At 33.3% G+C, this 14,880-nt stretch overlaps 1 protein-coding gene across 3 annotated transcripts; it reads right to left on the bottom strand.

The window, feature by feature from the left end:
• Nucleotides 1-1,311: 1,311 nt before the first annotated feature.
• LOC145790605 (FACT complex subunit SPT16-like) lies at nucleotides 1,312-9,901 on the bottom strand. Of its 3 annotated transcripts, XM_082868761.1 has the most exons (4): nucleotides 9,471-9,881; nucleotides 9,169-9,250; nucleotides 8,819-8,859; nucleotides 1,312-4,812 (listed from the first exon to the last, which is right to left on the bottom strand). In XM_082868761.1, exon 4 carries the CDS (start codon nucleotides 4,783-4,785, stop codon nucleotides 1,582-1,584), a length of 3,204 nt encoding a protein of 1,067 aa, XP_082724887.1. In that variant the 5' UTR covers nucleotides 4,786-4,812; nucleotides 8,819-8,859; nucleotides 9,169-9,250; nucleotides 9,471-9,881; the 3' UTR covers nucleotides 1,312-1,581. The 3 variants fall into 3 exon arrangements, with proteins under 3 accessions (XP_082724887.1, XP_082724886.1, XP_082724888.1); XM_082868760.1 differs by lacking the exon at nucleotides 8,819-8,859 and having other exon boundaries at nucleotides 9,471-9,901; XM_082868762.1 differs by lacking the exons at nucleotides 8,819-8,859; nucleotides 9,169-9,250 and having other exon boundaries at nucleotides 9,471-9,824.
• Between the last annotated feature and the right edge of the window lie 4,979 nt (nucleotides 9,902-14,880).

The following is a 14,880-nucleotide window of genomic DNA, read 5'->3' as shown; positions in this document are numbered from 1 at the left end:
AACATGTTTTTCCAGAAAATTACCCTCCATAGGGCCGGGGATGATATTAAAAATTAAATTCCCGATGATTTTTGGGCCGGAGACGATGATAGGTTCCCCGCCCCGGACAGTTATTATATTCCATATCTTTATTTTATATATATATATATATATATCTCAAGTTCCTTTACATATTTTGAACAGCTTGTAACTATCTTTATTATATTATATATCTCAAGTTCTCAACTCTCTCTCTCTCACTCTCTCTCTCTCTCGTTCTTCTCACTCTACTCTCTGTGAGAGAGATGAATAAGCACCTTCCAGATCGAAATTGCGACAGAGAAGTCTAGAGACAGATCGCCGATGGAGAGCTCCTTCCAAATCTGAGCTGCAATGAACGTTTTTGAGCACCACCGTCAACCACTAATCACACCACCGTCACGGACACCACCATCACTCTTTCTCACACCTCTGTTTGTTGCCTCGTCTCCAGATCTACCGCCACTGTTCTTCTCTCACTGGTCACCCTCTCTCTAGCCCTTTCTCAGTATTCTTCCAATCTGAAGTAATATATATACATACATATATATATATACATTGGTTGGTTCTCAAGATCTTCACTATATCAACATCATTGATATAGATATAGATATACATTTTGATGTTGATGATGATGATCATTGATAATGATTTTGTAGACTATAGTTGTTGATGTTGATGATGATGAGATAGCTGCTATTTTGCTTTGCTTTTTTCTTTTTTCTTTTTTTTTGGCCTAGAAATTTTCGAGGTCGGAAAAACCGGAGACAATGATAAGTTCCCCGTCAGGGATCGGGGTCGGGAAATTTTCACTATCGGGGATCAAGGGTGGGGAGTGTAATCCCCGACCCTGCCCCATTGCCATTCCTAAATAGTCATGTTTACATCACATTTGTTTTTAACAAAATAGATGAAATGTACAATTTTAAAAATAAGCCATCTATTTAAAATAAAAATAAAATAAACATTTGTGATCAATTCATATGACCGAACGATATTTAATTAATTTAATTTTTTTTTTATAATTTTTTTCTATAGATGTCTACTCGAGAGACTAAAAATGTCTACTCGGGAGACTAAAAACTAACGCTTCAAATCAACAAAATGGGCCTAAAATCATCTACATTGGACCCCATCTGCATTGGAGTGAAGCCCCATCCAAAAGATGTTTACTCAAGAAACACTTAAAAGATTAATATAACCGAAATGGGACCAAAATCATACAAACTAGACCCTCCAAAATGAAGACATACTTCTATCATGAAGATGATCAAGTAAATACCTGGCATGAAATTAGCTCCAACTAAAGAAATCAATTTGAAAACCAAATGAGCACACCACAAAAAAGAGGTCATTTTTAAATAATAAAAAAAAACTAACACCGCCAATTTACAAGCAACTTCTATCTAAAGCATTTCCTGCTGAGCAACTAAATCATGAGAAAACAAGACAGGTTTCGACTATCCAAAGCAAGAGAACTACTAGATGCACAGCAATTCTTGCTGAATTTTTAAACCACAGCAAAGCCATGATGACAAAAAACAAGAGATCTACCCTAAAAATCTACCTCCTCTTTGCCCGCTTGGGGGCGGCACTACTAGGACCAGCCCGAGACTTCCCAAAAGCCTTCATTTTCTTTCTCCTCCTCTCCTCTTCACTGTCTGATTCATCTCCGTTCTCCCTGTCTGCATTGCTCGCTTCCCTCTCCAGCTCTTCCCATGTCTTGCCCTTTTCTTCCTCTGATTCATCCTCAGAGTCCTCTTCCTCGTCATCCTCAGACTCTACCAGCGAGGCACTGTCAGAATCTTCATCTTCTGATTCTGAATCGGGCTCGGCATCTGATGGCTCATAACCTTGGTCCGACTCCTCTGACTTCTCAGAATCCGAATCACTACCTTCCAAATTCAAGAACTCCCACCCCCCGTCCTCTATGAACCTTTGTGGGTCATCAGTGATGGTCTTCAATATGGGACGCCAGTTCAGATTCAGCCTGCTTTCATAATACTTGAGGTCAGTTGTGTCGAGCCATTCCTTGATGCCATCAAGTGACGTAGAAGGAATAGAATCAATTCGAAGCACATCACGCTTGAAGTCCTTGAATACAATAGCCATGTCAAAATTCTTCTGCCCAAGACCAACTCTCTCCAAGTTCACGATCTCAATCTCGCTTAAAGTGACCACAAGGCAAGGAGTTTCTATCAACTCAACCAAGCAGCTTGAAGTTGGGACAATGAAAGCCGAGGCCTTAAAGGGAACTCCATAGAAACCAAGTTCCCTTAAAGGTTGATCAAACTCGAGGTCAAGTACTTTGAATTGGGGCTGTCCCCAGAGATCATTCACCCGATTCACAAAGTTCTGGAAACCCATGTTGATTTTGTTCTTCCTGTCCCTTTCCCGTTGCTCTTCCTCGATTTCATCAGGGTCATAGGCAGATCTCTTTCCACCTCCAAGAGTCTGGACCACATCCATTACCTCAATATAGAACTGCACATCCTTGGTTTTCTTGTTTCCAACCATTATATGGTTATGCAGATGAAAGTGAAGAAGAGTGATCATTTCCTTCTCAGCAGGCTGGAAGAATGCATGTTTGATATTTCCATACATAAGGTCAACACGCTCATCTTGCCTTGAGGTTGAATACCGAAATCCATTTGTGTGAGCTTCTAGTGAACCAGGCATCTTTCTTGCACGGCCCCCAAAAGAGGGGCGGATCCAAACATCAGTCAACCTTATTGGTTTAAATTTATTCCCTGCTAGTACAAGCTTCTCCTGAGTAACCAAAGTTGCCCGCTCAGCTCTCTCAGACTCCCTAGCTACAACATTCCGCCGAAGTGCTTTTATCAGCTGTACCACTTCACTTATGTGCCTTGGGTCCTTGGAGCGAAATGAGACCTCTTTCAGATATATAGATCCTTGATTCTTCAAAGAGTTTGCATCATGAGGATTGAATGGCGTGCCAGGAACATTAAATATGATGCGAATATAGCAATTTCGATTGGTGTCCTGCTGGCTGGAGACAGTCTTCACTGTGGCAACATGAAAAGGGACCATGCTGCCATATATAGGGAGCAGGATGGCCTCATTCTTCTGGTCAACTTGAATCATCATTTCCCTAGGAGGGGGCAGGTCATTGACGGTCTTATAGGCAATTAGCTCACTCGAAGTCCTCGCGGAATTACGATTATCTCCAGTTACAGACCCCCCACCGGCAAGACGTCTGACAGTTTCTTCAGTCTTCTGGCGAGCAAGTTCTGCCTGGTGCTGCCTTCGGAGCTCTTCCTTTGATATCTCGTGATTGTCTGACCTGAGAGTCGCCTTGGAATATAAGGACTCAGTACCATTGGCCTCAGCTTTCACCTTAGGGGGCTCCTCTTCTTCCTCATCATCATTGAATGAATAAGCCACATCCTTAACAGCCTTAGAACTCAACATAGTGGCCACATCGTGGCCCTTCTCAGTAACAATAACAGTGTCTGCAAGCAACAGAGAGTAATTCTGGCTCTTCAGATTCTTGCTTCGTGTCTGTAAGTTCTGGAAACCAAGTGTGACATTAAAAACCATGCCTGGTTTTAACACTCGTTCATTCTTGGCAGTAAGACTTAAGCCTGACTCGCGGAACTCCAAACCAATTCCTGTCCCGGCTGATTTTGTGAGGTTGGCAACCAAATCAGGAGCATCCCTCTCAACCACAGATAGGGCTGCTTGATAAACAGCACTTACTTTGTTCCCAGGTTTCAATGCACCAATTGCTGCCTCATGAGCCTTGAGTAGAACCTCGTAAGCGTTACCCTGCGTTGGAGTAGAATCAATTAGAAAAGTCCTGGCAATATTTGAACAGTAGCTGTTATACCGAGATCCAATGGCACAAATGATCACACTGGCAGAATCGTAGTACAGATACTCGTCATCACTTGATGCACTAGGTCTGAGATCAAAATTCCCACCACTCTGAAAGATTGGAGGGTAACAGATATCTACATTTTCAGCCTTCAGTTTCACCTTAACTCCAGTAGGATCCAGTATGGCCTTCTCAGTGTCATCCATTATTGAAGAATGTGCGACTTTTTTCTCCTCATCAATGATCTTTTCTAGTTTTGGAACCACAAAATTCTTCATCACACTAGCAGTCAAATATGCAGCTTTTTTCACATTTGTGATCTCATGACCCTCCTTAACAGCAAAAAGGTCAGACAACCCATTGGTTATATCACCAAGCTGAAGGTTCGAATTCTTTAGCTTCTCAGCCCATTTCTCCAATAGTTTACCCTCTGGGATCTCTTTTGCTATATATCCAACAACAGGATTATCATGACCTTCCAGCTTTGATTGAGCACGGATGGTACGGAATATAGCATCCATTTGTGCAGTCCCATCATCATTCTTTGGCTTCACATGCATTACAACTTCCACACCCACAGCCTCCTTAGAAGACCTTTTCACAGTTTCAAGCAAAGAAACCTTCTTCTGGCTACACAAGAAATGGATCTGCTTGTCCATAAATATCATTATCGTATCTGGGAACTCATAACCAAGCAACCAAATGTTCAGAGCAGAGGATTTCAGGTATCGCAGATCCTCTGATGGAGGAGGTGTAGGAACTGCAAGGACATCAGAAGATCCCCAGAGGTCAGATTTGTGTTCACGCCAGTTGGAGTAAAGGGCCTTCAGCCGTCTGCTGAAGACCTCTAAATCAATAGTGTAAGCATTTCCCGCCCCAGGAGCCCTCCCATTTGCAGGTGGGCCATTTCCATTTCTGTTCTCTGCCATCTCAGGTTTACTGATTCCAGAACTAGTCTGCACAACAAACAAAGAAAAAGATAAAAGAAGTTAACTTACCCATAAATGAGCAACTACCAACAATTCAACAATTTAACTCTTCCGAAAAGTCTTAATAGGATCCGGGAACAAGGTTATCCAGTCTTGATTATTTTTTTTTTCTTTTCAATGCTGTGTTTGAGTTGGACTTAGACACATATTTTGTCATGCCCTGATTTTCAAAGATTAATCTAATCAACCTAAGCGTGAGGTTTTTGAAAGAAAACTCATTCTCATACAATTAATTATCAAAAACTCCTTTTTTTCTTTTTTTTTCCTTAAACATATTCTTTACTCTTCACAAGTCAATACAAGAAAGTACCATTGATGAAAACCACTAAGCCCACTCTCCGTGTATTACATTCAATATAACATATTCCTTTACAAACAAAATTCCCCAATGGCTTACAATAAATAAGAGGGTGTTGCCCTTTACAAAGTTTAGTACTCAGCCAAAGAAACAAATAAAATCCACTACGGCTCATCACCACCTTATAACTATGTCAATGTAAACCTACTATTTGATCCTCAAGTCCGAAAACATTCCTTGTACACATGTACAAGTAGGAGTTGAGCCAACCACTAACTCACCAAGTAATCCCATATTATAACATTAAAAGATATGCAGGTACCATGATACTTATGCATATACATAAAATCATACCATGCCAAAATCTTGCGATTTTATTACCTGATCTCTCAGATCCAATTTATTTAATTAACCTCAATTAGTTAAATTAAATAAATAAACATGCTCCCAAATGTTAACAAAATATCTGTTTCAATCTATTCAACTAACACCTCACCGTTAAATTTAAATAGTTAAAACAATTCATAATAACCTCCAACAAGACATCAAGTACATTTCATTTAAATGACTCATACTAGTTAACTTAAAAGAATTCACAAGTTACAATGACTATTAGCAAGGCATCAATTCCAATCCGTTTATTTAGTTAACTCATGTTAGTTAATTTAAATAAATCCACAGTTCACAAGCTATTAATAAGTATACACATATCTCATTTAATTAACTCATTCTAGTTAATTGAAGTGGGTAATTAATATCAACAAGCTATCACAATCCATAAAATTCTGAGACATCATCCACATTTTCTGGCCATAAGCACAGAGGGGCAACTGAGCACCCATTACAACACATATACACGCATTAGCAATAACATCCCATAATAAAATAAACTACTTGTGGTCTCGCCAAGTCCCACGCCTGCCTGCTTTACTAGTTGCTAGCCAGAAGGAACACATTACCTCTATATAGCACAGCCGCCTGCTTTACCGGGTGCTAACCGGAAGGAACGCATTACCTCTATATAGCACATCAGCCCGCTTTACCAGTTGCTAGCTTGAAGGATCGCATTACTTCTATATAGCATAATCACACTTCCACAACATACGCAATTCAAATTACTTCCTTTCATTCTCATTGAAATACATAATTACACAATCTCACAATGTTCCACATCATTCTAAATTACACAATTAAATCACAACACATAACACATTATTTATAATACAACCACCACTACCATCCTCCACTGATGGTCAAGGCCAAAACCTCTAAAAACAATGACTAGCATAAAAATCTCTCAATATTTTCATATACTTTTCAACACTTAGCCAAATATATCAAAATCCTCTTTTGACTATAGCTATAAAATACAACACGAGTTTTCACTTTTCAATTATCAACATTAACCTCAACAAGTTAATCCAACTAAAAAAAAAAAAAAAGGTAAATAAAATTTGATAACTCATTTCCATTTTAATCCAAAACATTCATTTGCCATTTTCTTCTTTTCTTGCCAAAAACCACCAAAACAATTCAAATATCTCATGCTTGATCAACTTTCCCTTTTTTAATCACACACTATTAAAAATTATAAACCCAATAACACACTTTTAATTCCAAAAGATATAAAATATTAACCAAACTAATTTAATCTAATAAATTAGTAAGTTCACTATATTCACAATTTCCCAAAGAAATAATACCAAACATAACTTAACATGTCTCATCTTTCAAACATAACCATATTTCATGCCAAGCTACTCAAATAGCTAATTTTTTCAAATTTTCTACGCATGACGATTTTAACAACTTTTCTAAAGTTAACTAATCAATATGATATCTATATCAAAAATCATAAAATATGCCCAAGAGTACACTTTTTAAAGTTAAGAGTCCAAAAATCCACATTTCATAATTTCGTTTCAGAAAAATAAACAAAACTTAATCATCAATATATCGATATTCATCAAATATCATGAATATAACACTTTTAGCGTTTTTTAATTCCAAAATAACTCTATAGTTCCAACTCAACCATTTAAACAATATTCATCAACATCAATTTATTTTTCTCAAACATAAATTCCGAAAATCAAAGATGAGATAATATTTCAATATTATTTTTTTTTAAAATAAACTATTTAATCATAATATGATGTAAATACAAACCATACAACTCTTAGAATTGTTTTCAGATTTTTAACAATTACCAACACAAGATTTTTCCAAATCAATTTCAAAATACTAATATTCTTAACATTTCAACATAATTTTCATCTAAAAATTATTCAAACAAAAATCTAAGAATAATACATGTAATACCTCCTATCAAGATATATTTTCTCAAAATATCCCTAACATAGATTTGAAGCAATAATATAAAGAAAGTCCCTACCAGAAATATCGAAAACAAATCCGAGACTACCATTGCCAAGAGTACAACGAGCAAAACTTTTGCAAAATCTCACTCTAAGGACTCCCACTCAAAGCTCAAAGGTTGAGCATCCGTGAGGAGAAAGAGACAAAGCAGAGAACTGAGCTCTCTACCACAAGAAATGAAAGGGAAAAAAACGAGGGAAGTCAAGGGAGTCTTCTCTGCCTTGGGCAAAGAAGAACAAATGGGAAAGAGTGTGGGTTATCACCCACTTTAATTATTGTATTATTCAACCATCAATTAATACAATAAAATTTATAATAATAACTTAAAATTTTATAACATAAATCATAAAATAATATAATTTTTTTCACTATAAAAATTTAACATTTTTATACACCACAAAATATAATTTTTTGCTCACTATAAAAATATATAATTTTTTCACCTTATAACATCATAAATTCACTTTTCAAACATTTATTATAATACAATATAATAAATAATAATAACTCCCAAGGTGGTTACTAACAATCATATAATTAAAATGCACCAAACAATCAAACATTAATTATAAACAAATTCAAATTAAATTGATTCTAATTTATGGGTATTTGTATTAAATTTCCATCCATAAGCCAAACATGACCCAATTATATATCAAAATAAACCTAACAAACTTTATCTCAAGTCATGATCTAAACACCCAAAACTTAACACCAATATTATGCTGTAACACAAACTGGACACTAATCAATTTGTGAATTTTCATAAATTAAACGTTCATCCTTTAATTCTAAAATTTTTATACAACATGCTAGACTCATGGAAACAATATATAAAAATTTCATAATTTTATCGAAACTATTTTTTAAAAAAAAAATTTATAAAACCAAACCATTTTCACACAGAATTTTACACAACATTCCCATCCAAATATTATTCAATTAATTTATGTTGACTTAAAAAAAAATTTATGGATCATTATATATTTCATAAAAATCAAATTATGACGACTCCCCAAACATTAACCATATATACGAGTACAAACAGAACTCATAAGATCTTTAGTTATCAAAGCACGAAGCAAATTTGTATCATATTGCGTTCAAGTCAAAGTTTAATTCTATTTTTATTATAGATTTCATTAATTTAATATTTTCCCTCTTTTTAAAAACTTTTTCAGTTACTATATTCATCTGCAACCGCGCAAAACATGAAAACAAGTAAACTACATCAAGAAATAGAGTAAGCAGTAGCTCTATATAAAGTTAAAAGATATAAGTCTTCAAATCACAGACCTGAAATTCAGAAACCAGGGTTCAACTTTGAGTCTCTTCAACTTCAAAAATGAAAAAAAAATAATAATAATAAAAAAATTAAAACACATACAAGCAAGAACACAATCTAAAATACTTAAAAATCATACTGTTTCCCCAAAAAGACAGACCCCAAAGCGTTCAACATTCATAGAAATTTCACAACTCAAGCAAAACTAAGGTTTCTCGAAGTTGCTTTTTAATTTCTATTTTATTTTTAAATTTCATTTATTTAATTTTGTTTTACCTTTTCAGTTTGCGATTCAATTGCAAGAGCGAGAAAGATGAAAACAAGTAACGAAATTAAATCAAGAAATAGGGTAAGCACTTACTCTATATGAAGTTATAAGACAGAAGTCCTTGAATCACAGACCCGAATTCCAGAAACTACGGTTCAACTTTGAGTCTCTTCAACTTCAAAACCCAAACAAAGAAAAAACACACACACACAAAACAAGCATAAACACACAAATCTAAAAATGCTCAAAAATCCTACTGTTCCCCCAAAAAGACAAACCCCAAAGTCTGCTACATTCATGCGAATTTCACATCTGAAGCAAAACTAGGGTTTCTCGAGGTCGGGGAAACTTCCAGAACCGCGTAAATCAAAGCAAAACACAAGGAAAAAACTTACATTTATTGAAGCGGAGAGTGATATTCAGATCCAGCAACCGAATTTTCTGAAGTCGATTAGGGTTTGGTTTCGATACGAATGCTGCTAAGGAACTCTTCGAAGGGCATAAACTAGGGTTAGGGTTTTCGAAAATTTCAAAGTAGATTGAAGTGTGCATGCGATGAGAAATAAACGAATCAAAAGCAACAAATCATTGAAGATTATACGAAGTTGAGATAAACTTCGAAGAAGAACAGAACAATTCTAGAAAATGAAGAGAAAATCGAAGCAAATGCGAAGAAAAAAATGCTAGAGAGAGACAGACGGAGGGGGGGTTTAGAGAGCAGAGGAGGAGCGAGCGAGTAATTGAATTTCGATGCCTCTAGAACCCGGGAATTTATATGCAAAGGCGGTTTCTAAACAAGACATGATACTAAAATCGGGCTTCGGACAAGAGTGGGTTTTGGGTCAGGCCGGGCCGGGTAAGATAATACGAGATGGTTTGGGATATTTTAAATAAATGTATTTTTTAATATTTTATAAAATATTAAAAAGGATATATAAAAAATAGAAAAGAGATGTTGATTGACATAATTCAAAAAAGATAAAAATATTAAAAAATGTGGACTAAAATTGGGATGCCAAACCCCTCCTAAGTGACTTTGTCCATCTAATCTCGGTTTTATCCGGCCTTAATATTTGTGTAAGTTTGATTTCAAAAATAATAAATTGAGCATTTTTATTGTGTTATATGTTAAACACAAATTAAAATATTTCATAATTAAATTTAATCACATATTATATTTTTTTAATAAATATATTAACATTACTATAAATAATTATTTGAAATGATCTAAATAAATATATTTTTGTAACTTTTTACAAAAAAATTTATAAAATGGTAGAGAGGTGATAAGAGATGATTGACCTAAATAAATAAAAAGATGTATTAAAGTAGATTATGCTAGATAACCCCTAAATTGAAGAATTTTGTATGTAAATTGAAGGATTTCTTAAATAAATTCAATTGCACTTCATCATATATGTGAGTTTTAATAGAATCAATAGAGATAAAATCTAAATCCCAACAGAATATATATTTTTTAATATATTATAATTAATTAATTTAATAGCAGGTCAGGTCAAATTGGGTTAAAAGTATACATTTCAAGCCCAACCCATTAATATATTGGGTTGAAAATGTTAGCTCAACCTGATCCTATGGGCTAGAACAACATTTCCAAATCCTAAAAAAATAGGATTAGACTAGGCTAGGCCAACAGGGCGATACTCACCCTTGCTGAGATTGAATTTCGAGGACCTAGTGATATCACATATACATTAGGTAATTACATTGATCTACAAAACCTTACAAAGAGGAATTGGGGTTTATACCTTTGAGATCTGTCTGGTTTGATCTTGTTTAAATCATGAATAGAAGATTGTAGCTAATGAATTCTGAATTTGGTTGCATCTTACAATCTTTTACCGTATTCCTTTCTTACGCTTGATCACGAATTGAATGTGGCTAAAAAATGTGAACTTTTTACTCTCTCTCTACTCAAAAAATTGGGTCTTCTAGAGAGTTACAAGGACTCATATGTATATATAGGCTATGGTAGGGACCATTAGGAGTAGATTAGGATTAGGACTCCTTACGAAACTAGGAAAACTTAATTCAACCTGAATTATAATTTCTCATTTCATAAATTAAAATTTATAATGTTAAAGAGTTTTAATTGTACTTTCATCTTAATCTCCAAATTATATTTCGAGTACCACATTATTAAATACTTATTTATCTCCCCATGTCAATATTACTAATACCCGTCAATTAAATAAATTACTAACAATTAAATTTAATTGACTTCTTAATATTTCTTTGAGGCCTTCCACTTAAATTATTTGATATGTCGGGTACAAAATCCACCTGCAGGATTTGACATAATCAAAACTTATAAGCTTCTTTAATAGGGTATTATTAATCCCTAAACTATGACGTGGATTCTGTCAATAATCAATATCTACCATACACATAAAGTGATCACCCAACTCATTGAACTTATATCCATAAATAATCTCATTCTTTTATGAATCAAAATGACCAACACTAAACACACGTAATTATTAATAATTTAAGAGCATAAACACTCATAATAACTATGGGATATAAATTGTCTCACCTAATCGATACATGAACAATTATTCCAAGATGATTTTGTTCAATGGGCGTGTTTGATTCACCGGATTAGGGGGGGACTATCCACTATTTGGATTGTAATCCAAATAGTGCTCCTTATCCGCCGTTTGATTTTTTTTTAGTCCGCCGGACTCTATGTCTGGCCGGACTCCTTATTCCCCATATGGGGGACTATTGTGTTATAGGGGGGGTATGGGATAGTTTTTGGAGGACTATCCACAGTTGGGATTAGGTGGTCAAAATGACCATTTTGACCCTCTACTATTTAATTATGTATTATATTTAATAAAATTCAATAAAATTTAAATGTCTCAATTTAAAAATAAAATAATTTTATTTAACTTTTTATTGATGTTTTATTTATTTAATTTTTTAAAATAAATTTTTATAGATATTTTATTGATGTTTTATTTTAAAATTTTGTTTATATTTTATTTAATTTCATTATTTAAATTTAATAAATGTTTTATTTAATTTCATTGTTTGATTATTATTATTTTTAAAAACAAATTTATTTAAAATTTTAATTAAAAAAATAATATATATTTTTATTGATATTTTATGTATTTTATTTATTTATTTAAAAAAAATAAATTTATTTAATTGTGTAAAAAATAAAATAAAATAAATTTTTATTTAATCTAGCTAAAAATAATTAAAATATTAAATATATGTTTAATATTGCTATTACTTAGTAAACAATTGAAAAAGGGTAAAATAGTCTTTTGTTCATTTATCCTATCCAGTCCGTCCAACCAAACGTTGGATTCACTAAAAATAGTCATTTCCAGATATCTAATCCCATGAAAAAACAAACACAGGATACATATCTAATCTAACCAAATAGTCCGGGGGATTCACAGTCCTAGGATTCAAGTCCGATGGATTCTAATCCCCTTATCCAGTCTGTCCAATCAAACACACCCAAAGCGTACTAACACAATGAATTAAAATTTTACCGTTTCATATAATCAAGACAGACCTACTCAAACACCATGCTACAGTCGTACCGATGGTATGTCCAAATCCATCTTAGATTGTAAACCATTTATATTTTACAAGAACTAATGATATGATATTTCGTGTGTATCCCGAATTCTACACACTAGATCACATATTTTGCAGAATAAAAGACAGACATGCAAACTATTAGACTTTTCTAACACATCAGGCCCCATACATCTCTCGAACCCGCCCAAAATCCTTCAAGTAAGCTCGGGTCAGATGAGTTATACAAGTCAGTTGGTTCAATGCCCACTCGATCCTGTATCATTGTCTATTTTTGGCTTTCTCTAAATATATATATATATATATATAGGGTTAAAACAAATAAAATAAATAAATAAACCGAAGGTATGACTATGAAAAAAACTAAAAATATTGTTATGAAAAATGCTTGGGAGCACCAATTAGTGCTCCCACTAATTAGGTGGCAGTGGGTCCCGCCATTAATGATGTGATGTTTTGGTCTTGGAGTTGTATTTTTTTATTTTTTTTTTTACTTTTTTAATGCATTAGTGCTATTAGTGGTGATATTTTTAGTGGGATGAATCATTGTTGATATTGTTATTATACTTTAAATTCATGGAAGAAATTGAGTGACCACAAAAAATTTCCTCTATCACAGAAGAAGCTTTTGGGAAGGTGTTTTTAAGAAAATAAAGCACTCTAATTTGCTTAAAAAAAATAATGTGAGAAATCATAGGCTGTGTTTGGTTGTGAATTCAAAATGCGATTCTACATGTGAACTCCCGCTTCACGTTTGGATAGGATGTTCAAAAGTTGATTCAGCGTGTTAATTCAAATTAAATTTTGAAAATCCGTTTGGCAGCTTATATCTTCACTTTCAACGTTTCTGAAAAGCTTCCATGTCCTTCTCTTCCATCGTCTCTGTTTCACGTGAACCTCATCTGTGTATCAAACCTTGGGGATGACCGGGCGGTAGACCTTGGGGATGACCGGCCGGTTGTCCTCCTCTCTGAAGATGAACTGGCATCAATTATTTTATAGAAAGGTGAGGTTCAAAAGGTTCAGAAATGTGAGATTTTATTCAGATTTTCTATCAATTATTTTAGAAAAAAATTAAAAACGTATTTTATAAGATGTTTGTATAGGCGTAAAAAATAAATTGATAGAAAAATTAATTGACACAAAATAATTGACATAGGTTTATTTTAAAATGACAAAATTATTTGAAAAAAAAATTATTCAAAAAAAAGATTTGAAAAAAAATTAATTGACAAAAAAATGGTATTATTAATGTCAGTATTTTAAAAATAGTTTGGTTCTTATTGTTGATAAAAAATATGGATATCGATAGAAAAAATAATTGGCAGAAAAAAATTGACATCGGTTTATTTTAAAATGAAAAAATTATTTCGAAACAACAATTATTCAAAAAAATTACTAAAAAAAAATAATTGACAAAAAAAATTAATTTTTAATTTCAGTATTTTAAAAATAGTTTGGTTATTATTGTTGATAAAAAATATGGATATCGATATATGAGTTGTGTGTTTGATGATAAATTATTAGTTGAATTAAGTTTTGAAAATTATTTTCAAAACACATCACCAAACAAATTTTCACCTTTCACATGTCACATTAAACTTTCAAAACTTAATTCAAAATACATCTTCAAAACACAATTCAACACTCTATTTAAAAACCATAACCAAACAAATTTTCTACACTCAAATCATAATTCTACAACTCACAAACTCAAAATACAACTCATACTCTCAAATCACATTTACAAAACACATCATTATTTTAATTACTTTTGCGCAAGCAACAATTATTAAAAGTTGCTTGTTAATGTTTTTATTTTTATTTTAAAAAAATAAAAAAGTGAAAACATTATCAAATAACCCCTCCAAAATTAAAATTATTTGACATGTTTGATTTAAATGAAATAAGAAGGTGGATTTGTCAAATTTAATACTTGTGCGCAATTTTTTTATTTTTGAGAGTTATTATTAAATTAAATTAAAATCAATTTTTCTTTGAACTCAAAAATTAAAATCAGGGGCACTCGGTTTATAAATCTAAATTCTAATTTTGTTTGGTGAACAGTTCAGGCGCTGAAATTATTTGTCTAAAAGGACAAACTCAAAAGCAAAATAACCAAAATACCCTCACTTTGACCATCTCCAATGCTTACTCAAACCTTTCATCAAATTTGAATTTGATGAAAACTAAGTCCTTTTGTTGCACTAACAATTGCATCAA

This window comes from Camellia sinensis, chromosome 5 (genome assembly GCF_055761805.1).
Source record: "Camellia sinensis isolate YWXY chromosome 5, ASM5576180v1, whole genome shotgun sequence".
Lineage (NCBI taxonomy): Eukaryota > Viridiplantae > Streptophyta > Magnoliopsida > Ericales > Theaceae > Camellia > Camellia sinensis.
The sequence above is the reverse complement of the archived record's forward strand: the minus strand, read 5'-3'. Positions and strand labels throughout refer to the sequence as shown.

Excerpts from the sequence above, each read along its gene's own strand:
- LOC145790605 (XM_082868760.1), bottom strand. The coding sequence starts at position 4,785 with ATGGCAGAGAACAGAAATGGAAATGGCCCACCTGCAAATGGGAGGGCT.